This window comes from Pyrgilauda ruficollis, unplaced genomic scaffold (genome assembly GCF_017590135.1).
Source record: "Pyrgilauda ruficollis isolate IOZ18807 unplaced genomic scaffold, ASM1759013v1 scaffold589, whole genome shotgun sequence".
In the NCBI taxonomy this organism is placed as follows: domain Eukaryota; kingdom Metazoa; phylum Chordata; class Aves; order Passeriformes; family Passeridae; genus Pyrgilauda; species Pyrgilauda ruficollis.
Window position 1 is genome coordinate 2,751 of NW_024527588.1, and position 24,968 is coordinate 27,718.

Consider the following 24,968-nt stretch of genomic DNA (forward strand, 5'->3'; position numbering starts at 1 on the left):
GTCGTGGGGGGGGATTTGGGGCAGTTTGGGGGTCCTGTAGGGGTCTAAGGGGAGGGTTAGGGGTCCTGGGTGAGTCCTAGGGGGAGTTTTGGGGTCCTGCAGGGGTCACAAGGGGGGGTTAGGGGTCCTGGGTGGGTCTCAGGGGGGGATTTGGGGGAGTTTTGGGGTCCTACAGGGGTCACAAGGAGGGGTTAGGGGGTCCTGAGTGGTCCTAGGAGGGCCTGGGGGCAGTCAGACACCTCATGGGTCTGGGGGCTCCCCTGGGGGGATCCTGGGTGGCTCTAGGGGGTAGACACCCACCTCATGGGTCTGGGGGGCTCCCCACCCCTCTTGGGGGTATTCCCAGCCACTGACCCCCCCCTTTTTTCCCCCTAGGATCACATCCATCGACATCCGCTACCAGATCTGGAAATTCGGGGTGATTTTCACCGATAACGTGAGCATGGGCAGGGGGGCTGCTGGGGGGCTCACCTGGGCCTGTAGGACCCCCTTCCCCACCCTGTGACTTTTGGGGTGACCCCCACCTGTGTGCCCCCTCCCCAGTCCTTCCTGTACCTCACCTGGTACATGGCCATGTCCCTGCTGGGCCACTACAACAACTTCTTCTTCGCCTCGCACCTGCTGGACATCGCCATGGGCGTCAAGACGCTGCGCACCATCCTCTCCTCCGTCACCCACAACGGCAAGCAGGTGTGGGGGCATCCCTGGGGGGGCTCGGGGAGGGGGTCCCCTGAGCCCCCCTGACCCCTCTGTGCCCAGCTGGTGATGACGGTGGGGCTGCTGGCCGTGGTGGTCTACCTGTACACCGTGGTGGCCTTCAACTTCTTCCGCAAGTTCTACAACAAGAGCGAGGATGAGGATGAGCCCGACATGAAGTGTGACGACATGATGACGGTGAGAGGGGGGGTCCCGGCGGGTCTCCAGGTGGGTTTTTGGGGTTCTCCGGGGGTCCCTGATCTCCCTTTGTGCCCTCTCCAGTGTTACCTGTTCCACATGTACGTGGGGGTCCGGGCCGGGGGCGGCATCGGGGATGAGATCGAGGACCCTGCGGGGGACGACTACGAGCTGTACCGGGTGGTCTTCGACATCACCTTCTTCTTCTTCGTCATCGTCATCCTCCTGGCCATCATCCAGGGTGGGCACCCCGCATGGGGGGGGGACTTGGGGGTCAGTCTGGGGGTCCTGGAAGGGCCTGGGGGGGATCCAGGGGGGTCCCACCCTGCTGACCCCTCCATTTTGTGCTCCCCAGGTCTGATCATCGACGCCTTTGGGGAGCTGCGGGACCAGCAGGAGCAGGTGAAGGAGGACATGGAGGTGAGTCTGGAGAGGGGGGCAGGAGGGTGAGGACCCCCCCCAGATGGGACTGGGGGGTGCAGAGACCCCTCTCTGACCCCCCCCGGGCCCCCTCCCCAGACGAAATGTTTCATCTGTGGCATCGGGAGCGATTATTTCGACACGACGCCCCACGGCTTCGAGACCCACACGCTGGAGGAGCACAACCTGGCCAACTACATGTGAGCCTGGGGGGGCCACAGGGGGCTTTTGGGGGGTCCTGCAGGGGCCTGGGGGGTCCCTGCTGACCTCTGACACCCCCGGATTCCAACCCCCACCCCAGGTTTTTCCTGATGTATTTGATCAACAAGGACGAGACGGAGCACACGGGGCAGGTGGGGACAAAGGAGGTCCTGGTGGGGGGGGTCTGGGGGGTCCCAGGGTGGTCTGGGGGAAAAGGGCACGAATCATGAGAGGAAAAGAGAGAGAAAAAAGGGGGGAAATGTGAGGGGAAAACAGGGAAATGTGAGGGGGGAAATGGTGTGAATTACGAGAGGAAAAGAGAGGGAAACATGAAAGGAAAAGAGAGGGAAACGTGAGGGGAAAAGGGGGGGAACCTGAGGCGAAAAGTGCGGCAAACCTGAGGAGAAAAAGGTGAAAAATATGAGGGGAAAACAGCAGTAAACATGAGGGGGAAAGGGTGAAAAATGTGAGGGGAAAAGGGTGAAAAATGTGACATGCCAGGAGCTCCTTGGGAGCCCCCGAAAAACCACCTGGGACCCCTCAAAACCGCCCAGGATCCCCCGGGTCGTTACTGACCCCTCCACTGCCTCCCCAGTTCAGCCCAGTTCAGCCTGACGCTGAGCCAACTACAGTCCCAGTAGGATCCAGTACGGTTCCAGTATAACCCCAGCACTGTGCTTCCTGTACAAGCTCAGTGCGATCCCAGTACAGCCCCAGTATGATGCGCTATAATCCCAGTTCGACCCAGTCCCTCCCAGCACTGTCACTCCAGTCCCGCCCCAACTCGCCCAGTTCGGGACGGGGCCCGTACTGGGAGGGGGCGTGGTTAAAGCGGAGGGCGTGGTCGGGAGCAGATACGTCATTCATACTGTGGGCGTGGCAAAGGAGCATCGTGAAGCGGAAGTAGCTGTGACGTCCCTTCCGGAAAAGCCGCGAACATGGCGCTGTTCGAGCAGATGCGGGCGAACGTGGGGAAACTGCTGCGGGGCATCGACCGGTACTGGGAGCACTGGGAGGGACTGGGGGGACTGGGAGAGGACTGGGGGGCCCTGAGCGGTCCCAGGTGTGTAACGAGGGGTGCCATGTGTGTAAAGGGGGGTCCCAGGTGTGTAAAGAGGGGTCCCAGGTGTGTAAAGGGAGGTCCCAGGTGTGCAAAGGGGGTCTCAGGTGTGCAAAGAGGGGTCCAGGTGTGAAAAGGGAGGTCCCAGGTGTGCAAAGAGGGGTCCCAGGTGTGTAAGGAAGGGTCCCAGGTGTGCAAAGGGAGGTTCCAGGTGTGCAGAGAGGGGTCCCAGGTGTGCAAAGAGGGGTCCCAGGAGTGTAAAGGGACTCCCAGGTGTGTAAAGGGGGATCCCAGGTGTGTAAAGGGAGGTCCCAGGTGTGTAAGGAAGGGTCCCAGGTGTGCAAAGGGAGGTTCCAGGTGTGCAGAGAGGGGTCCCAGGAGTGTAAAGGGACTCCCAGGTGTGTAAAGGGGGATCCCAGGTGTGTAAAGGGAGGTCCCAGGTGTGTAAGGAAGGGTCCCAGGTGTGCAAAGGGAGGTTCCAGGTGTGCAGAGAGGGGTCCCAGGAGTGTAAAGGGACTCCCAGGTGTGTAAAGGGGGATCCCAGGTGTGTAAAGGGAGGTCCCAGGTGTGTAAGGAAGGGTCCCAGGTGTGCAAAGGGAGGTTCCAGGTGTGCAGAGAGGGGTCCCAGGAGTGTAAAGGGACTCCCAGGTGTGTAAAGGGGGATCCCAGGTGTGTAAAGGGAGGTCCCAGGTGTGTAAGGAAGGGTCCCAGGTGTGCAAAGGGAGGTTCCAGGTGTGCAGAGAGGGGTCCCAGGAGTGTAAAGGGACTCCCAGGTGTGTAAAGGGGGATCCCAGGTGTGTAAAGGGAGGTCCCAGGTGTGTAAGGAAGGGTCCCAGGTGTGCAAAGGGAGGTTCCAGGTGGGGAGGTTCCAGGTGTGCAAAGAGGGGTCCCAGGTGTGTAAGGAAGGGTCCCAGGAGTGTAAAGGGAGTCTCAGGTGTGCAGAGAGGGGTCCCAGGTGTGCAAAGAGGGGTCCCAGGAGTGTAAAGGGACTCCCAGGTGTGTAAAGGGGACTCCCAGGTGTGCAAAGGGGGTCTCAGGTGTGCAAAGAGGGGTCCCAGCTGTGCAAAGAGGGGTCCAGGTGTGTAAAGGGAGGTCCCAGGTGTGTTATAGGACGGTCCCAGGTGTGTAAGGAAGGGTCCCAGGTGTGTCACAGCCCCCCTCACCTGCACAGGTACAACCCCGAGAACCTGGCCACGCTGGAGCTGTACACTGGGGGGGCTGGGGTGTGTCCCAGGTGTGCCCCAGGTGTGTCACAGCCCCCCTCACCTGCACAGGTACAACCCCGAGAACCTGGCCACGCTGGAGCGCTACGTGGAGACGCAGGCCAAGGAGAACGCCTACGACCTGGAGGCCAACCTGGCCGTGCTGAAGCTGTGAGGGCTCCGGGGGGATTTTGGGGGGGCTCACGGGGGGGTTTGGGGGTCCCTGAGCTCCCCCAGGCTCACCTGGGCTCACCTGTGCAGGTACCAGTTCAACCCCGCCTTCTTCCAGACCGGGGTGACGGCGCAGATCCTGCTCAAGGCGCTCACCAACCTGCCCCACACCGACTTCACCCTCTGCAAGTGCATGATCGACCAGGCTCACGTATCCTGGCACCCCAAATCTGGGGGGACCCCAAATCCGGGACACCCCAAACACAGGGAGCCCCAAAACCCAGGGGAAACCCCCCCAAGGAACCCCCAAATCCAGAGGAAACCCCCCAAGGAACCCCCAAATCCAGAGGAACTTCACCCTCTGCAAGCGCATGATCGACCAGGCCCACGTATCCTGGGACACCCCAAATCTGGGGGAAGCCCCCAGGGAACCCCCCAAATCCAGGGGGAACTCCCCAGTTCCAGAGGGAATCCCTCAGGGAACCCCCCCAATTCCATGGAGAACCCCAAATTCCATAAGGACCCCCCAAACCTCCCCAGGGACCCCCCTTTCCCTGCCCGACACCTCCCAGTCCCACTCCAGAGAGATCAAACCTGGTGGTTTTCCCCTCAAAATCCCCCCCAAATTTGGATTTTGGGACCTGGGGGAGGGAGGTTTTTGGGGTTCAGCCCAGGGGGCAGCTGCACTCCCCCTTTTTTCCCCCAAATTTTCCCTTGACCTCCCCAAAACTCAGCAAGAGGAGCGGCCCATCCGACAGATCCTGTACCTGGGGGAGCTGCTGGAGACCTGCCACTTCCAGTCCTTCTGGGTGAGCCCCCCAAAAACTGGGGTCCCCAAAACCCTGGGGGGGTTTGGAGACAAAGGGGGAGCCCTAAACGTGGGGGTGACCCCCGGAATTCCGGCAGCAAGCGCTGGATGAGAACATGGAGCTGCTGGAGGGGATCACCGGCTTCGAGGACTCCGTCAGGAAATGTGAGGGGCATCTGGGGGGTCCCTGGGGGGGTTTTGGGGGGCTTAGAGGCAATCTTCAGGGGCTTTGGGGGGTCCTGGGAAGGTTTTGGGGGGTCCTGAAAGGTTTTAGGGGAAGTTGGGGGGATTCTTCAGGTGCTTTGGGGAGGTTTTGGGGGTCCTGGAGGACATTTTGGGGGGGCTTGGAGGGAATCTTGAGGGGGTTTGGGGAGGTTTTGGGGGTCCTGGGGAGTTTTTGTGGGCCCTGGAGGGGTTTGGAGGGTATCTTGAGGGGCTTTGGGGAGGTTTTGGGGGTCTGGGTGGGGTTTGGAGGTAATCTTAAGAGGGTTTGGGTTGGTTTTGGGGGTCCTGGAGGGATTCTTCAGGGGATTTGGGGAGGTTTTGGGGGCCCTGGGGAGGTTTGGAGGCAATCTTGAGGGGGTTTTGGGGGTCCTGGGTTATCTTCAGGGGTTCCTGGAGGAACCTGGGGGTGCTTCAGGGGGAATTTCAGGGTCCCTGAGGGGGTTTTGGGGTACAGAGGGGTCCTGGGAGGGGAATTGGGGCATCCTGGAGAGGATTTGTGTAATTCTGGGGAGGTCCCAGGGGGTTGTTCGGGGGTCTGGGGGCGTTGTGGGGGTTCTGGGCAGTTTTGGGGGGCTCGGTGACGCCGTGGGGGTCCCCACAGTCATTTGCCACGTGGTGGGGATCACGTACCAGCACATCGACCGCTGGCTGCTCGCTGAGATGCTGGGGGACCTCTCAGGTGAGTGGGCTGGGGGTCCTGAGTGGGATTTTGGGGGGTCCCAGGTGGAAGATGGGTTCTGGAGGGAGCTTGGGAGGGTCCTGAGCGGCTTTGGGGAGCCCTGGATGGGGTTTTGGGTGTCCTGTGATGGGGTTTGGGGGGGTCCTGGGGAGGTGCAAGAGAGTCCGGAAGGGTTTGGGGGGGTTTTGGGGGTCTCTAGGGGGTGTCAGAGCCCCCCCAGACCCCGCTGTGCCCCCCAGAGTCGCAGCTGAGGGTGTGGATGAGCAAATACGGGTGGACGGAGCCAGAGCCGGGGCGGATCCTGATCTCCAACCAGGAGGAGAACATCAAACCCAAGAACATCGTGGAGAAGATCGACTTCGACAGTGGGTTGGGGGTCCTGAGGGGGGGTTTGGGGCATCCTGGTGGGAGTTTAGGGAAGGAGGGCGGGGTGCTCGGGGGGTTTTGGTGGGTGTTGGGAGGATGCAGGGAGATCCCATGGAGATTTTGGGGTCCTGGAGGAGGTTTGGGGGATCTGGAGAGAGTTTGGGGCAGGGTTGGGGCAATACAGGCGGGTCCTGGGGGTGTCCTGAGGAGTTTTGGGTGGCTTTGGGGGGTCTGGGGAGGGATACGGGAGAGGCCCAGGGGTTTCTGAGGGAGATTGGTGTCCTGAGCCCCCCGCCAGCTCACCTGTTTTTCTCCCAGGTGTGTCCAGCATCATGGCGTCCTCTCTCTGAGCCCCTCAGGAGCGAGCCCTCAACACGGACCCCCCAATTCCAACCCCCCAACCCCGACCCTGCCCAGTTTAACCAGTAAAGAGGCTCCAACGTGGGACTGGGCTCATTCTTGGGGGTCGTCAAAATGGAGGGGGGGCGTCTGAGGGGAGGTGGGCGTGACCTTGAATGGGCGTGGCTTTGAGCGGGCGTGGCTTGGGGCGCGCCTGAGGGTGGGGACCGGTGGGCGGAGTTTAATCGTATTATGGGCGTGGCTTCGGCTCCGTGAGGGTGGTGAGCGTAGCGATGGGCGGGGCCCCCCTGTGGCGCCTGAGGGCGGGGGGCGTGGCTCCGCCCTGCCCGTGCGCGCGCGGCGCTGTGGGCGCGGCCTGGGCGGCGGCGCGTGCGCAGTCGGGGCGCGGGGGGGGGGCCGATTCGGGTCTGTGTCGCTGGCGCGTCCTCCGCCTGTCGCGACATCAGGGCGGCGATAATGGTGGATTACCACAGCGCGGGGCAGCCCCACCCGTACGGCGGGAACGGGCCCGGCCCCAATGGCGACTACATGGCCCAAGAGGACGATTGGGATCGGGATCTGCTCCTGGACCCCGCCTGGGAGAAACAGCAGCGCAAGGTGGGGGGGGCTGGGGGGGGTCACTGAGGGGCGATCGTGAGGGGCTGAGGGGTCCCTGAGGGGATTTCAGAGCCTGAGGCGTTTCCTGAGGGGTCTGGAGGGTTTGAGGGGTCTCAGAGGCGTCGGAGCGCGGGGCAGGGGGATCTGGGGGGTCCCTGAGGGGATCCGTGAGGGATCCTGGGGTGTCTGAGGGGATCCATGAGGGATCCTGGGGTGTCTGAGGGGATCCATGAGGGATCCTGGGGTGTCTGAGGGGATCCGCTGTGTTTGGGGGGGGGGTACCACACCTGAGGGCTGAACTTTGGGGTGCCCCAGAGCTGTGTTTGGGGGGGGGTGGGGTACTACACCTGAGTGATGAGGGGGGACACTTTGGGGACCCCCAGAGCTGTGTTTGGGGGGGGTACCACACCTGAGGGCTGAACTTTGAGGTGCCCCAGGGCTGCCTTCGGGGGTCTCCCGTGCTGGGGAGGGGGCTGTGAGGAGCAGACAGCCCGGCTGGAACCAAGCCGAGGGATTTTCTCTGGTTCCGGGGGGGGGTCCGGAGGGTCCCCCCCCCCCAATTCCGGGCGGAGAAGCTTCCGCAGAGCTGCGGGATGGGATAAAGGGCACTGGGGAAAGGGGGGATCCGCTGGGATCAGCCGGGATCCGCCGCCTTCCCGCGGCATCGGGAGCTGCGGGGGTCTCCTCCATCGCCCCCACCCCCAAAAAAAACCGGGACCCTCGGGCGTGGGAACCGCCGGCAGCTGGGAGGGGCTGGCCCGGAATTCCGAGCGGGCGCCGGAGTGTTCCGGGTTAATCATTGGAGACGGGGCACTCCCGGCTCCGGGGACAGTCCCTGTGTTTGGGGCGAATTCCTGCGCTTCGGGGTGAACTCCCTCAGTTTGGGGTGCATTCCCTCAGTTTGGGGTGCATTCCTTCAGTCTGGGGGGAATTCCCTCAGTTTGGGGTGAATTCTCTCAGTTTGGGGTGCATTCCTGCAGTTCGGGGTGAATTCCCTCAGTTTGGGGTGCATTCCTGCAGTTCGGGGTGCATTCCCTCAGTTTGGGGGGCATTCCCTCAGTTTGGGGTGCATTCCTTCAGTTTGGGGTTCCATTCCCAGTTTGGGGTGAATTCCTGCACTTCGGGGTGAATTCCCTCAGTTTGGGGTGCATTCCCACAATTTGGGGTGAATTCCCTCAGTTTGGTGTGCATTCCTTCAGTTCGGGGTGAATTCCCGCAGTTTGGGGTTCCATTCCCGCAGTTTGGGGTTCCATTCCCAGTTTGGGGTTCCATTCCCGCAGTTTGGGGTTCCATTCCCAGTTTGGGGTTCCATTCCCGCAGTTTGGGGTTCCATTCCCAGTTTGGGGTTCCATTCCCGCAGTTTGGGGTTCCATTCCCAGTTTGGGGTTCCATTCCCGCAGTTTGGGGTTCCATTCCCAGTTTGGGGTGAATCCCCGCACTTTGGGGTTCCCTTCCCTGAGTTCTGCCGTGAGTTCCTTGAGTTCTGTGTTCAGTTCCTGTGCCTTGCTTGAATTCCCTCACGTTCCAGTTCACTAATTTTGGGTTGAGTTCCGCGTGTTTTGTGTTTAATTCCCCGAAACTGAAGGCGAATTCCCTCCGGTTTGGGCTGGCTTCCCTGAACGTGGGGCTGAGCTCCCTGAATTTGGGGTGAATCCCCTCAGTTTTGGGACATTTCGGGGGAACCCCTGTCCTGGGGACACTCGGGGCCGGCGCTGCTGCGCTCCGTTGCCGTGGTTACCTGCGATTTCCAGGTTTTTCTAAGAAAAAACCGGGCGAAGTTGGATTATTTTTGGCACAGGAAGCGCCGGATGAGCTTCCTCCTCCTCTTCCTCCTCCTCTTCCTCCTGCACTTCCTGCCATTCCCGGCGCTTCCCACTCCTCTCCCACGTTTCCCACCCGGTTCCTGTTGCTTCCCCTCTGCCCGGAATGGGAATTTTCCCCGTGGATTTTTTCAGGATTTGGGGCGGATTTCCCGCGGCTGGATTCCCGGGAATGATGGACGAGCTCTGCGCCAGGGGTTAATTAGCTGTTAATGAGCGGGGTGCAGGGATTGCTCCGCGCCCTTCCTCCCGTTTTGGGGAATTTGGGAATCTGCTTTTCCCCCCCCCCCCCGCCATGGGGCTGGGGTCCCTCCGGCTCCCGGGGCAGCTCCGGTTTTTCCACCGAATTCCCGCATTTGGGTGCGGGACGGGCCCCGGGGATTCGCCTCTGGAATTCTCTGGAATTCCAACAATGCGGGAGAGCAGCGGGAACGGAACCCGGCCCCTCGCAGAGTCCGTCTGTCCTTCCTTCCTCTCCTTCCTCTCCTTCCTCCCTCAACCCACCACAAAAACTAAAAACCCAGGAATTTTTGCCCCAAACAGGTGTTTTTTCTCCCAGTTTTTGCCTTGAACAAGTGTTTTTCCTCCCATAAAACACAGGAAATTTTTGCCCTAACAGGTGTTCTTTCTCACAAGATTTTTTGCCCCAGACAGGTGTTTTTCCTCCAAGGAATTTTTGCCCTAACCAGGTGTTTTTATTCCCATAAAACACCAGGAATTTTCGCCCCAAACAGGTGTTCTTCCTCTCATAAAATGCAGGATTTTTTGCCCCAACCAGATGCTTTTATTTCCACAAACCCCAGAATTTTTTGCCCCAACCAGATGTTTTTATTTCCACAAACCCCAGAATTTTTTGCCCCAACCAGATGTTTTTATTTCCATAAAATGCAGGATTTTTTACCCCAACCCGGTGTTTTTTCCAGCCGGGATGCACTGGGAAGAGAACTCCCGAAATTCCTGGGGCTCCCTCCCAGGTGCACCGTGGGGTTCCAGGAGCATCCCGACCCTCAGCGTGCTCTTTCCTCCCTCTCCTCCTCACTTTGGGGACATTTCTCTATTTTCCCCATTTTTGGACCATTTCCAGCTCATTCCATCTCCTTCCCACCCCCCCATCGCAGGAATCTCATCCCATCCTCGGCTGCAGGAGCGATTTTTGGTGGAAGAAATCACGGAATAATACACGTGCGTGTTGTTCCCACCTGGAAAACCTCCCCAAAACTCCTTTTTTTTTTGGGATTTCGGGGGCGGCGCTGCCGCACCCCGAGGTTCGAGGCGTGGCCGGCGTCGGAGCCGCTCATCCCGCGTGGAATGCGGGCACGCCCTGACCCACCTGCGGCCCAAAAAAACCCAAAAAAAAACCCAAAAAACCCCACCTGCGCCACGCGGAGTGGGGGGAGCTGAGCATCCTGCCCGGAATTCACCGCGTTATTCCCAAAAATCCCGGCCCGGAGCCGAATAAGGGCAAGGAATGAGGAGAATTCCGCGCTCCGGCCTCCCCCGGGAGCGGCAGATGCAGCGAAAGCAACAAAAAACATCCAAAAAAACAACAGCAAAAACATTCCAGGGGGAGGGGAAGAGCCGGGGGTGACAGGGACGGGACACAGCCCCACCCCAAATCCTCACATTCCCTTTTTTCTGCTCCTCTTCCCCAAATTTGTACCATTTCTCCTAATTTTTCATAATCTTTTCCTTCAAATTTTGGTCGTTTTTCCCAATTTTCAGTCATTTCCCATCATGATTTTGTTCATTCCCGCCGTTTCTAATTGTTTTTCCCCATTTTTTTGGTCCCATTTCCTGATTTTTTTGGGTAACCTCCTGACTTTTTTGACTTTGCTCCAGATTTTTTGCCTTTTTCCCAAATTTTCTGGTCGTTTTCCCAATTTTTTGGTGGAACTTTTCCTGGTTTCTGGTCATTTTCCTTGGTTTTGAGCCACTTTTCCTGGTGTTATCATCACATTCCCAGTTTTCTGCTCGTTTTCCCAGTTTTCCCTCCGTTTCCCTGAATTTTTGGTAATTTTCCCCACTTTTTTTCCCTCATTTTTCCTGATTTCTGGGTGACTTTTCCTCATTTTTTCATCACTTCCCCTGTTTTTCCCCAGATTTCTTCCCCTCGTCGTGGATTTCGGGTCATTTCCTCCGATTTTTCCTCCTTTTTCCCTCTCCTCGGACAAGCGGCGCCTCGTTAATTATGTTAATTATGCAAATGACGTTAATTAACCCCCGCTAACGAGCCCGGGGGAACGCCTGGATGAGTTTTTTATTCCCTCTGGAATTTTCTTTCAGCTCCGTTTTAACGGGAATTTGGGGATGTGGGAGCGAATTCCTTCCTGCCCTAACGAGGCCTCGTTAACGACCTCAATTTTGGGCATTTTTTGGGGATTTTGGGGGCTCCAACCCCGGGAAAAACCCCAAAACCCGCCCGGGGTGGGGGGCTCATTCCCACCTGGAATTCTCGGGGTTGGCATTCCCGGGGCTCCCCAAAAAACACCCAAAAATGGGAGGCTCCCAAAGGAAAATCCCAATTTGGGGCTTTTTTGGGGATAAATCGCTGTCCCTGAGGAATTCCTGGGAAAAATTCCCCAGGAAACAACCCAGGGCACTGTGCCCGGTGCCCAAAATTAGGGATTTTCCCTTAAAAAATTTGGAATATCCCTCGGGATCTGTCACAAACACATCCCACCTTCTTCCCAAGGGATTTTCCATCCCAAAGTTGGGGTTTTAGGGAAAAAAAATGCAGGAAAATAGGGAGGAAAACACATTTTTTCTCCTGAAATTCCCAATTTTTAGGGGAAAAACGGAAGAAAATAGGGAGGAAAATGAGTTTTCCTCCTGAAATTCCCAATTTTTCCATGGAAAGGAGGAAGAGGAGGCAAGTTTTCCTCCCTGCTGCTGTTTCCCAGTGGTTTTACATGGAAAAACAGAGGAAAAGAGGGATGAAAAGTGGGATAAACCCCTTCCCCAGCCCCAAAATCCCAAAATCTTTGGGGTAAACGCGTCCTCCAGCTCTGGAATCCCAAATTCTGGGCAGGAACGAGGTGGATTTTCCTCCCCGCCGCCACTTTCCAAAACTTTTCATGGAAAAATCGAGATGAAAGTAGGGCTGGAGCCCCTTTCCCAGCCCCGAAATCCCGGGATTTGGGGTGGGGGAGGGCAGGGGAGGGGTCCCGCCTGCGGCCGGCCCTGACACAATGCCTGGAAAACGCTTTTCCAGCGGTTCCGTGGGAAGGAAATTCCAGAGGCCCGTGCGGAATCTCCTTTTTTAGGCATTTTTGGGATGGTTATTTCTGTCCGGAACGCGGGGGGGGGCAGGGAGGGGGTCGCTCCGGGCGGGATTTATCCCGGATTTTATCCCGGATTTTATCCTGGATTCCACCACCCCCCTGCTTCCCATTCATCCCGCCCTTTAAACCTCCCAAATTCCCAAATTTTGGGGGAAAACCCTCGGCTCTGGGGCTGTGGGAATGTCCCGGGTTTGGGGGGAGCAGCGAGGGTTCCCTCAGCACAGAAATTCCCGGGATTTGGAAAAGTTTTCCCGGGTTTTGGAAGGGATTTTGGGCTTTTCCAGGAACGCCGGTGACCCCTGGGCACCGCGGGGCGGGGGAGAGATCCCAGAGCGGGATTTTTGGGATCTTTTTGGGATCTTTCTGGGATCTTTGTGGGATCTCTCAGGGCCCGTTGTGCGTGTCGGTGAAGGAGATCCCAGGATGGGATTTATGGGATCTTTGTGGGATCTTTTTGGGATCTTTTGGGAATTTTTCCAGGAACTCTCTCGGGGCCGGCTGACTCAGGGCCCGTGGTTCGTGTCGGTGAAGGAGATCCCAGAACGGGATTTTGTGAGATTTTTCTGGGATTTTTCTGGGATTTTTCCGGGATCTCTGTCTCGGGGCCGGCTGACTCAGGGCCCGCGGTGCATGTCCGTGAAGGAGATCCCAGAGCAGGATTTTGTGGGATTTTTCCGGGATCTCTCTCTCGGGGCCGGCTGACTCAGGGCCCGCGGTGCGTGTCGGTGCCCGCGGGGCCGCGCCCGGCCGCGCCTGGCACAGGCATGTGCAAGCCTGGCACCGGCCAAAGTCCCGGCTGTCAGTGAAGGAGATCCCAGAGCAGGATTTTTCTGGGATTTTTCCGGGATTTTTCTGGGATCTCTCCTGGATCTCTCTCTCGGGGCCGGCTGGCTCAGGGCCCGTGGTGTGTGTCGGTGAAGGAGATCCCAGAACGGGATTTTCTGGGGTTTTTCTGGGATTTTTCTGGGATCTCTCTCTCGGGGCCGGCTGACTCAGGGCCCGTGGTGTGTGTCGGTGAAGGAGATCCCAGAACGGGATTTTCTGGGGTTTTTCTGGGATTTTTCTGGGATCTCTCTCTCGGGGCCGGCTGACTCAGGGCCCGTGGTGTGTGTCGGTGAAGGAGATCCCAGAACGGGATTTTCTGGGGTTTTTCTGGGATTTTTCTGGGATCTCTCTCTCGGGGCCGGCTGACTCAGGGCCCGCGGTGCGTGTCGGTGCCCGCGGGGCCGCGCCCGGCCGCGCCTGGCACAGGCATGTGCAAGCCTGGCACCGGCCAAAGTCCCGGCACCGCCCCGGAGCCGCCCGGGAGCCCACGGCAATCCCACAGTGACCCCAAAACTGGGATCTTCCTGGGAATCCTGGGGCGTTCCCAGATCCGGGAGGGTCAGTCTGGTTTCCTGCTGGGTTTGGCGCTGGATCCCGGGCTTGGAGCCGGCAGGGATCTGTCCTGAGCAGGTTCCTGATCCCAAAGTGTGGCCCTATAAGCAGATTTTGGGGTGGAGTCGTCCCAGCTCCACAAATAACTGGAGCTGGGGGTTGTGGGATCGGGCGTTCCTGGGGGATGGAAGGCTTGGGGTCATTCCCAGTGGGGTCAGTAACCCGGGGTCATTCCCAGTGGGATCATTCCTGCTGGGATCAATAACCCAGGGCCATTCCTGCTGGGATCAATAACCCGGGGTCATTCCTGCTGGGATCAGTGGGATCATTCCCACTGGGATCAGTGGGGTCATTCCCAATGGGATCAATAACCTGGGGTCATTGCTGCTGGGATCAATGGGATCATTCCCACTGGGATCAGTGGGGTCATTCCTGCTGGGATCAATAACCTGGGGTCATTGCTGCTGGGATCAATGGGATCATTCCTGCTGGGATCTGTGGGGTCATTCCCAATGGGATCAATAACCCAGGGTCATTCCTGCTGGGATCAGTGGGGTCATTCCAATGGGATCAATAACCCAGGGTCATTCCTGCTGGGATCAATAACCTGAGGCCATTCCCAGTGGGATCAATGGGGTCATTCCCAGTGGGATCATTCCCAGCAGACCCCCAATTCCCCATTTTCCCCCCAAACCCCGGGGGTCCCTGCACACCCCAGGGGTCTGCTGCTGACCCCGGGGGGCTCCCCAAACCCCGGGGGTCCCGCTGACCCCGGCCTGGCCCCGCAGACGTTCACGGCCTGGTGCAACTCCCACCTGCGCAAGGCCGGCACGCAGATCGAGAACATCGACGAGGATTTCCGGGACGGGCTCAAGCTGATGCTGCTGCTCGAGGTCATCTCAGGTCAGGCCTGAGCACAGAATCCTTAAACTGGGCCCAGATCCTTAAACTGGGCCCAAAAACCCTCAAACTCAGCCCAGAAACCCCCCAGCTGGGCCCAAAGTGCTGAAACTTCCCAAACACCTTTAAACTTGACCCAAAACCCTTCAGTCCTGCCCCAGATCCTTTAGTCCTGACCCAAACCCTTTAACCCTGACCCAAACCCTTCAACTCTGACCCAAACCCTTTAACCCTGACCCAAATCCTGCAGCCCTGACCCAAACCCTTTAGTCCTGACCCAAACCGCTCCTGGGACTGTGGGATCCACCCCTGGGATTGGGGGATCTGCTCCTGGGATTGTGGGATCTGCTTCTGGGATTGTGGGATCTGCTCCTGGGATCTGCTCCTGGGATTGTGGGATCAGCCCCCAGAATCTGTCCCTGGGATTGTGGGATCCACCCCTGGGATCTGCTTCTGGGATTGTGGGATCAACACAGGATCCGCCCCTGGAGTTGTGGGATCTGCTCCTGGGATCTGCTCCTGGGATTGTGGGATCCACCCCGGGATCTGCCCCTGGGATTGTGGGATCCACCCCTGGGATTGTGGTATCTTCTCCTGGGACTGTGGGATCTGCTTCTGGGACTGTGGGATCTGCTTCTGGGACTTTGGGATCTGCCCCTGGGATCTGCCCCTGGGATTGTGGGATCCACCCCTGGGATCTGCTTCTGGGATTGTGGGATCCACCCTAGAATCCACCCCTGGGATTGGGGGATCTGCTCCTGGGAATGTGGGATCTGCCCCCAGAATCTGCCCCTGGGATTGGGGGATCTGTTCCTGGGATTGTGGGATCTGCTCCTGGGACTTTGGGATCTGCCCCTGGGATCTGCCCCTGGGGCTGTGAGATCTGCCCCTGGGATCTGCTCCTGGGATTGTGGGATCTGCTCCTGGGAATGTGGGATCTGCTCCTGGGATCTGCCCCTGGGACTGTGGGATCCACCCCGGGATCTGCCCCCGGGATCCCCCCAGTCTCTGATCCTCTCCCGCAGAGACCTCGGCCAAGGAGGGGCTCCTGCTCTGGTGCCAGCGGAAAACGGCTCCGTACAAGAACGTCAACGTCCAGAACTTCCACATCAGGTCCTTGTCCTTCCTCTTCCTCTTCCTCTTCCCATTCCCCAGGGCAGGCTGGGCTCAGGCTGGGTCAGAATTCCCAAATTCCGTGTGGATTCCCGGGATCTGATCCCCATTTTCCCCACAGATTCCCGGGATCTGATCCCGCTTTTCCCCATGGATTCCCCATTTTCCCTGTGAATTTCTGGAATCTGATCCTGGTTTTCCCTCTGTATTTCTGGGATCTGATCCCCATTTTCCCTGAGGATTCCCGGGATCCGATCCTGGTTTTCCCTGCAGATTCCTGGGATCTCGTTCCCATTTTCCCTGAGGATTCCCAGGATCCGATCCTGGTTTTCCCTGCAGATTCCTGGGATCTCGTTCCCATTTTCCCTGAGGATTCCCAGGATCCGATCCTGGTTTTCCCTGCAGATTCCTGGGATCTCGTTCCCATTTTCCCTGAGGATTCCCGGGATCCGATCCTGGTTTTCCCTGCAGATTCCTGGGATCTCGTTCCCATTTTCCCTGAGGATTCCCAGGATCCGATCCTGGTTTTCCCTGCAGATTCCTGGGATCTCACTCCCATATTCTCTGTGGATTCCCAGGCTCTAGTCCCCATTTTCCCTGCGGATTCCCAGGATCTGATCCCTGTTCTCCCCGTGGATTCCCGTGATCCGATCCTCATTTCCCCCGTGGATTCCCGGGATCGAATCCCATTTTCCCCACGGATTCCTGGGCTCTCACTCCCGTTTTCCCGGCGGATTCCCGGGCTCCAATCCCAGTTTTCCCGGCAGATTCCCGGGCTCCGATCCCGGTTTTCCCGGCGGATTCCCAGGATCTCACTCCCATTTTCCCCATGGATTCCCGGGATCTCACTCCCATTTTCCCCATGGATTCCCGGGCTCTCACTCCCGTTTTCCCCGCGGATTCCCGGGCTCCGATCCCGGTTTTCCCTTTTCCCTGCGGATTCCCAGGATCTGATCCCTGTTCTCCCCGTGGATTCCCGTGATCCGATCCTCATTTCCCCCGTGGATTCCTGGGATCCAATCCCATTTTCCCAGCGGATTCCCAGGATCTCACTCCCATTTTCCCCATGGATTCCCGGGCTCTCACTCCTGTTTTCCCCGCGGATTCCCAGGATCCGATCCCAGTTTTCCTGGCGGATTCCCGGGCTCCGATCCCAGTTTTCCCCACGGATTCCCGGGCTCCGATCTCGGTTTTCCCGGCGGATTCCCAGGATCTCACTCCCGTTTTCCCGACGGATTCCTGGGATCTCACTCACGTTTCCCGACGGATTCCCGGGCTCTCACTCCCGTTTTCCCCGCGGATTCCCGGGCTCCGATCCTGGTTTTCCCACCAGATTCCCGGGCTCTCACTCCCGCTTTCCCCGCGGATTCCCGGGCTCTCACTCCCATTTTCCCGGCGGATTCCCGGGCTCCGATCCCGGTTTTCCCAGCGGATTCCCGGTCTCTCACTCCCGTTTCCCCCAGCTGGAAGGACGGGCTGGCCTTCAACGCCCTCATCCACCGGCACCGCCCGGAGCTGATCGAGTACGACAAGCTGCGGAAGGTAAACCCCCCCCTCGCCCCGGGAAAATCCAGGAATTTGGGAATTCCCGCCCACGGAGCCTCTCCCTCCCCGCAGGACGACCCCGTCACCAACCTCAACAACGCCTTCGAGGTGGCCGAGAAGTACCTGGACATTCCCAAGATGCTGGACGCCGAGGGTAAGCGCGGAATTCCGGATCCGGGGATCCCGGGATCTCTTCCGGGCCCTGCAGGGGGATTTCCTCACACCAGTTCCCACCTGTCCAGGTGGATTTATCCAGGATTTGGGATGCTCAGGGCTCTGTAATTCTTTGATTCCACGATCCTGGAATTCCAGGGGTGCAGAACTCTCAGGACTCCACAGATGTACAATCCCACAGTTCCAGCATCCCAAAATTCTGGCATTCCCTTTTTCTAGGATCCCATAATCCTCGGGTTTCATTATTCCAGGACTCCAGAATTCCAACATTCCATAAATCTGACATCCTCTTCTTCTAGGATCCCATAATTCTCAGGTTTATTATTCCAGGACCCCAAAACTCTTTGACCCCTCAATTCCAGGACCCCACAATTCCAGCATCCCTCAATTCCAGGACCCCATAACTCTTTAACCCCTTAATTCCAGGATCCCAAAATTCCAGGACCCCACAATTCCAGGATCCCTCAATTCCAGGATCCGTCAATTCCAGGATCCCAAAACTCTTTGACCCCTCGATTCCAGGACCCCTCAATTCTAGGACCCCTCAGTTCCAGTATCCCTCAATTCCAGGACCCCAAAACTCCAGGACCCCACAACTCTTTGACCCCTCAATTCCAGCATCCCTCAATTCCAGCATCCCTCAACTCCAGGACCCCTCGATTCCAGGATCCCTCAATTCCAGGACCCCACAACTCTTCGACCCCTTGATTCCAGGATCCCAAAATTCCAGGACCCCACAACTCCAGGACCCCACAACTCTTTGACCCCTCAACTCCAGGACCCCTTGATTCCAGGACCCACAACTCCAGGACCCCTCAATTCCAGGACCCCTCAGTTCCAGCATCCCTCAATTCCAGGATCCCAAAACTCTTTGACCCCACAATTCCAGGACCCCACAACTCCAGGACCCCTCGATTCCAGGACCCCTCAGTTCCAGGTCCCACCCTGGAGCCGCCTTCCCCAACCCCGATTTTCCCCGTCCCGCCCCAACCCGTGCCCCTCCAGGTGGATCCCCAGGGGCCCTGGGAGCGGAATTCCAGCCGGGAGAGGCGCCGGCCCCGTTCCCAGTTTGCTCCCAGCCCCTTCCCAGTTTAACCCCTGCGGTTCCTCGCAGACATCGTCAACACGGCGCGGCCGGACGAGAAGGCCATCATGACCTACGTGTCCTGCTTCTACCACGCCTTCTCCGGGGCCCAGAAGGTACCGGGAGCTTCCTCCCGGATCCGTCCTTCCGGAATCTTCCTCCCGGATCCGCCCTTCTGGAGTTTTCCCCCCCTGGATCCTCCCCTCTGGAATTCTCTCTCCGCTCTCACGCTCGCTTCTCTTCCAGCCACGGCCGCTGTCGCTCGGGGTGGGGGGGCTCCGGGACCGCCCCCAGCTGGCTCATGAGGGGTTAAATCCGCCTGGGAATCCCGAGTTTGGGGGGAAGCCCTGGGGAGTTAATGGGGAATCCGTGGGAATCCGTGGAAAATCCACGGGATTCCATAAAAATCCGCAGAATTCCTTGGGAAGTCCACAGGATTCCAAGAGAAATCCATGGGGATCCATGGGAAATCCATGGGATTCCATGGGAAATCCATGGGAAATCCATGGGGATCCATGTGAAATTAATGGGAATCCATGTGAAATTAATGGGAATCCATGGAAATCTGTGGGAATCCTTGGAAACTCATGGGATTCCATGGGGATCCATGGAAAATTAATGGGAATCCACGGGATTCCATGGAAATCAACAGAGATCCATGGGAAATTTGTGCAAATCCATGGGAATCCATGGGAAATTAATGGGAATCCATGGGAAATCCATGGGAATACATGGTAAATTCATAGGAACCCATGGGAAATTCATGGGAATCCACGGGATTCCATGGAAATCCACAGAAATCCATGGGAAATTTGTGGAAATCCATGGGAATCCATGGGAAATTCATGGGAATCCATGAAATTCCATGGAAACCCATGGGAAATCCATGGGAATCCATGAAATTCCACGGAAATCCATGTGAAATCCATGTGAAATCCAGATGCAGGGCAGGCCGGGGGTTGAGGAGCGGGCTCAGGGCAGGACAGACCCCCCATGAGCCACCCCGGGGGGGGGATCCCGACCCCGGCAGGGGCTTCCAGCCCGCGCTGGGATTTTGGGAACGCTGCTGGAGCCGCGGCTCTCTCTGCTCTCCCCGGGCAGATATCGTGGGCACGCTGCGGCCCGACGAGAAGGCCATCATGACCTACGTGTCCTGCTTCTACCACGCCTTCTCCGGGGCCCAGAAGGTGAGCCCGGCCCCGGAGAGCCCCGCTGCCCTTCCCTGGGGGCTGGGATCTGCCCTGGGATCTGGGATCTGGGATCTGCCTGGCTGCTGCTCTGCTTGGCCTGGGCACAGGGGAAGCGGGGCCTGGCTCTGCTGAGGCTTCCTCGGGGCTCTTCCTGTGCTCCCTTCCTCATTCCTTGCCTTTATCCCCTTCCTTTTCCCCTTTATTCCCTTTCTTTTGCACTTTATTCCCTTCCTTTTCTTTATTCCCTTCCTTTTCCCCTTTATTCCCTCCCTTTTGCACTTTATTCCTTTCCTTTTCCCTTTTATTCCCTTCCTTTCTCCTTTATCCCCTTCCTTTTCCCCTTTATTCCCTCCCTTTGCATTTTATCCCTTTCCTTTTCCCTTGTTTTATCCCTTTCCTTTTCCCATTTATTCCCTTCATTTTCCTCTTTATCCCCTTCCTTTTCTCTTTATTCCCTTCCTTTTCCCCTTTATCCCCTTCCTTTTCCCCTTTATCCCCTTCCTTTTCTTTATCCCCTTCCTTTTCCCCTTTATTCCCTTCCTTTCTCCTTTATTCCCTTCCTTTTCCTTTCCTTTATCCTTTTCCCATTTATTCCCTTCCTTTTGCACTTTATTCCCTTCCTTTTCCCCTTTATTCCCTTTCTTTTCTCCTTTATTCCCTTCCTTTTCCCCTTTATTCCCTTCCTTTTCCTTTCCTTTATCCTTTTCCCTTGTTTTATCCCCTTCCTTTTCCCCTTTATTCCCTTCCTTTTGCACTTTATTTCCTTCTTTTTGCACTTTATTCCTTTCCTTTTCCCCTTTATCCCCTTCCTTTTCCCTTGTTTTATCCCTTTCCTTTTTGCACTTTATTCCTTTCCTTTTCCCATTTATCCCCTTCCTTTTCCCCTGTTTATCCCCTTCCTTTCCCCCTTCCTTTTCCTGCTTCCTCCATTCCCTTCCTTCCTCTTCCTCCCTCCTTTCCCCCCTCTATCCTTTATTTCATTTATTGATTTCCTTCATTCATTTCCTTCCTCCCGGCCCTTCCCAGCTCCTCTTCCTCTTCCCGCTGGCGTTCTTCCTCCTGGACTCCTCCTCTGCCTCCCACCCAGGTACCTCCAGCCCTTCCTCCTCCTCCTCCTCCTCCTGGGGCAGGACAGTCCGTGCCGGTCGGGGTTGGGGTCGGCCCAGAGAGAGCTGCCTTTCCTTTTTCCTTCCCCTTTCTTTTATTTTCTTTTTCTTTCTCCTTTTTTCCCCCCTTTTCACCCCTTTTTCCCCCTTTTTTCCACCCTTTTTCCCCCCTTTCTTTCCCCTTTTTTCCCCATTTTTCCCCTTTCTTTCCCCTTTCCCCCCCTTTCTTTCCCCTTTCTTTCCCCCTTTTTCCCGCTTTTTTCCACCCCGTATTCCCAATCCCATTTTCCCAATCCCATTTTCCCATATTCTCATATTCCCATATTCCCACATTTCCACATTCCCATATTCCCATTTTCCCACATTCCCGTATTCCCACATTCCCGTATTCCCAATCCCACATTCCCACATTCCCATTTTCCCACATTCCCATATTCCCATTCCCACATTCCCATTTCCCATTCCCACATTCCCCCATTCCCATATTTCCATATTCTCATTTTCCCACATTCCCATATTCTCATATTCCCACATTCCACATTCCCGTATTCCCAATCCCATATTCCCAATCCCATTTTCCCACATTCCCATATTCCCATATTCCCACATTCCCACATTCCCATATTCCCATTTTCCCACATTCCCGTATTCCCACATTCCCATATTCCCAATCCCATATTCCCATATTCCCATTCATTCCCATATTTCCATATTCCCACATTCCCACATTCCCATTTTCCCACATTCCCATATTCCCACGTTCCCATATTCCCATATTCCCAATCCCATATTCCCACGTTCCCATATTCCCACATTCCCATATTCCCATATTCCCATATTTCCATATTCCCATATTCCCATATTCCAACATTCCCATATTCCCATTTTCCCCCATTCCCCCATTCCCACTTTCCCATATTCCCACATTCCCCCATTCCCATATTCCCATATTCTCATATTTCCACATTCCCACATTCCCAATCCCATTTTCCCATTTTCCCCCATTCCCCCATTCCCACTTTCCCACATTCCCCCATTCCCACATTCCCATTTTCCCGGTCCCATTTTCCCAAACTCCCGAATTCCCGTTCCCGCAGGCGGAGACGGCGGCGAATCGGATCTGCAAAGTTCTGGCCGTGAACCAGGAGAACGAGCAGCTCATGGAGGACTACGAGCGCCTGGCCTCGGATGTGAGGGGGGAAAAAGCCCAAATTCCACCCCAAAAACACCCCAAAAACACCCCAAATCCCCCCAAAAACACCCCAAATCCTAAACCCTGAGGTCATCACGAACACCACCACGGTATGGACCCCAAAAACACCCCAAAAACACCCCAAATCCTAAACCCTGAGGTCATCACGAACACCACCATGGTATGGACCCCAAAAACACCCCGAAAACACCCCAAATCCTAAACCCTGTGGTTATCACGAACACCACCACGGTATGGACCCCAAAAACACCCCAAATCCCCCCAAAAACACCCCAAACCCCAAACCCCGAGGTCATCATGAACACCACCACAGTATGGACCCCCAAATCCCCCCAAAAACACCCCAAAAACACCCCAAATTCCACATTCCCGTATTCCCAATCCCATATTCCCAATCCCATTTTCCCACATTCCCATATTCCCATATTCCCACATTCCCACATTCCCATATTCCCATTTTCCCACATTCCCATATTCCCATATTCTCATATTTCCACATTCCCACATTCCCAATCCCATTTTCCCATTTTCCCCCATTCCCCCATTCCCACATTCCCACATTCCCATATTCCCAATCCCATATTCCCATTTTCCCAATCCCATATTCCCACGTTCCCATATTCCCACATTCCCATATTCCCATTTTCCCACATTCCCATATTCCCATATTCTCATATTTCCACATTCCCACATTCCCAATCCCATTTTCCCATTTTCCCCCATTCCCCCATTCCCACATTCCCACATTCCCATATTCCCAATCCCATATTCCCATTTTCCCAATCCCATATTCCCACGTTCCCATATTCCCACATTCCCATATTCCCATTTTCCCACATTCCCATATTCCCATATTCTCATATTTCCACATTCCCACATTCCCAATCCCATTTTCCCATTTTCCCCCATTCCCCCATTCCCACATTCCCACATTCCCATTTTCCCGGTCCCATTTTCCCAAACTCCCGAATTCCCGTTCCCGCAGGCGGAGACGGCGGCGAATCGGATCTGCAAAGTTCTGGCCGTGAACCAGGAGAACGAGCAGCTCATGGAGGACTACGAGCGCCTGGCCTCGGATGTGAGGGGGGAAAAACCCCAAATCCCGCCCCAAAAACACCCCAAAATCCCCCCAAATCCCCCCCAAATCCCCCCATGGAATATTGTGGGCACCTGGCCTTGGATGTGAGGGGGGAAACCCCAAATCCCACCCCAAAAACACCCCAAAATCCCCCCATGGAGTACTGTGGGTGCCTGGCCTCGGATGTGAGGGGGAAATCCCAAATCCCACCCCAAAAACACCCCAAAAAAACCCCAAATCCCCCCATGGAGGACTACGAGCGCCTGGCCTCGGATGTGAGGGGGGAAAAACCCCAAATCCCACCCCAAAAACACCCCAAAAACACCCCCAAATCCCCCCATGGAATACTGTGGGTGCCTGGCCTCGGATGTGAGGGGGAAAACCCCAAACCCCGCCCCAAAAACACCCCAAAATCCCCCCAAATCCCCCCGTGGAGTACTGTGGGTGCCTGGCCTCAGATGTGAGGGGGAAAACCCCAAATCCCACCCCAAAATCCCCCCATGGAATATTGTGGGTGCCTGGCCTCGGATGTAAGGGGGGAAAAAGCCCAAATCCCACCCCAAAAACACCCCAAACCCCCTCCCACATTCCCAATCCCTGTCCCCCAGCTGCTGGTATGGATCCAGCCCCCAAACCCCATCCCAAACCCCATCCCACACCCCAAACCCCATCCCACCCCCCAAATCCGTGTCCCCCCAGCTGCTGGCGTGGATCCAGCGCACCATCCCCTGGCTGGAGGCCCGGGACCCCCAGAAGACCATCCCGGCCATGCAGCAGAAGCTGGAGGATTTCCGCGAGTACCGGCGCGTGCACAAACCCCCCAAGGTGCAGGAGAAGTGCCAGCTCGAGATCAACTTCAACACCCTGCAGACCAAGCTGCGCCTCAGCGGCCGGCCCGCCTTCATGCCCTCCGAGGGCAGGATGGTCTCGGTGGGTCTGGGGGCTTCGGGGTCCTGGGGGGCTTAAACCCACCCTGAACTGCCCCAGATCTGCTCTAAACTGCACCAGATCTGCCCTAAACTGCACCAGATCTGCCCTAAACTGCACCAGATCTGCCCTAAACTGCCCCAGATCTGCTCTGGATTTCTGAGGGCAGGATGGTCTCGGTGGGTCTGGGGGCTTCGGGGTCCTGGGGGGCTTAAACCCACCCTGAACTGCTCCAAATCTGCCCTAAAGTGCCCCTAAACTGCCCCAAATCTGCCCTAAACTGCACCAGATCTGCCCTAAACTGCCCCAGATCTGCTCTGGATTTCTGAGGGCAGGATGGTCTCGGTGGGTCTGGGGGCTTTGGGGTCCTGGGGGGGCTTAAACACACCCTGAACTGCCCCAAATCTGCCCTGGCTTTCTGAGGGCAGGATGGTCTCGGTGGGTCTGGGGGCTTCGGGGTCCTGGGGGGCTTAAACCCACCCTGAACTGCTCCAAATCTGCCCTAAAGTGCCCCTAAACTGCCCCAAATCTGCCCTAAACTGCACCAGATCTGCCCTAAACTGCCCCGGCTTTCTGAGGGCAGGATGGTCTCGGTGGGTCTGGGGGCTTTGTGGTCCTGGGGGGGCTTAAACACACCCTGAACTGCCCCAAATCTGCCCTAAACTGCCCCAGATCTGCCCTGGCTTTCTGAAGGCAGGATGGTCTCGGTGGGTCTGGGGGCTTCGGGGTCCTGGGGGGCTTAAACCCACGCTGAACTGCCCCAAATCTGCCCTAAACTGCACCAGATCTGCCCTGGCTTTCTGAGGGCAGGATGGTCTCGGTGGGTCTGGGGGCTTTGGGGTCCTGGGGGGCTTAAACCCACGCTGAACTGCCCCAAATCTGCCCTAAACTGCACCAGATCTGCTCTGGATTTCTGAGGGCAGGATGGTCTCGGTGGGTCTGGGGGCTTTGGGGTCCTGGGGGGCTTAAACCCACGCTGAACTGCCCCAAATCTGCCCTAAACTGCACCAGATCTGCTCTGGATTTCTGAGGGCAGGATGGTCTCGGTGGGTCTGGGGGCTTTGGGGTCCTGGGGGGCTTAAACCCACGCTGAACTGCCCCAAATCTGCCCTAAACTGCACCAGATCTGCTCTGGATTTCTGAGGGCAGGATGGTCTCGGTGGGTCTGGGGGCTTTG

General features: G+C 57.0%; 2 protein-coding genes and 1 pseudogene across 2 annotated transcripts in view; all 3 read left to right on the forward strand.

Annotated features, from left to right (window-relative positions):
• LOC121361555 (ryanodine receptor 1-like) overlaps positions 1-1,745 on the forward strand; it is a gene marked incomplete at its 5' end in the record, with an annotated part of 2,918 nt that extends 1,173 nt beyond the window's left edge. Inside the window, 7 exons of the mRNA XM_041482349.1 lie at positions 376-436; positions 544-690; positions 760-894; positions 979-1,135; positions 1,250-1,314; positions 1,414-1,514; positions 1,616-1,745. Of these exons, the coding sequence (XP_041338283.1) occupies positions 376-436; positions 544-690; positions 760-894; positions 979-1,135; positions 1,250-1,314; positions 1,414-1,514; positions 1,616-1,745 (796 nt within the window). The remainder of the gene's footprint in view (positions 1-375; positions 437-543; positions 691-759; positions 895-978; positions 1,136-1,249; positions 1,315-1,413; positions 1,515-1,615) is intronic.
• Positions 1,746-2,401: 656 nt separating this feature from the next.
• EIF3K (eukaryotic translation initiation factor 3 subunit K) lies at positions 2,402-6,470 on the forward strand. Its single transcript, XM_041482347.1, has 8 exons — positions 2,402-2,512; positions 3,850-3,948; positions 4,039-4,159; positions 4,683-4,757; positions 4,855-4,921; positions 5,583-5,660; positions 5,900-6,025; positions 6,345-6,470. The coding sequence occupies exons 1-8, from the start codon at positions 2,454-2,456 to the stop codon at positions 6,374-6,376; spliced, it is 657 nt and encodes a 218-aa protein (XP_041338281.1). The 5' UTR covers positions 2,402-2,453; the 3' UTR covers positions 6,377-6,470.
• Positions 6,471-6,745: 275 nt separating this feature from the next.
• Positions 6,746-24,968, forward strand: part of LOC121361554 — a 19,154-nt pseudogene continuing 931 nt past the window's right edge.

Bases quoted from the DNA above. Each gene is read 5' to 3' on its own strand.
- EIF3K (XM_041482347.1), top strand. From the start codon at position 2,454: ATGGCGCTGTTCGAGCAGATGCGGGCGAACGTGGGGAAACTGCTGCGG. The intron at 2,513-3,849 runs GTACTGGGAGCA...TCACCTGCACAG, and splicing joins CTGCTGCGGGGCATCGACCG to GTACAACCCCGAGAACCTGG. The intron at 6,026-6,344 runs GTGGGTTGGGGG...TTTTTCTCCCAG, and splicing joins GGAGAAGATCGACTTCGACA to GTGTGTCCAGCATCATGGCG.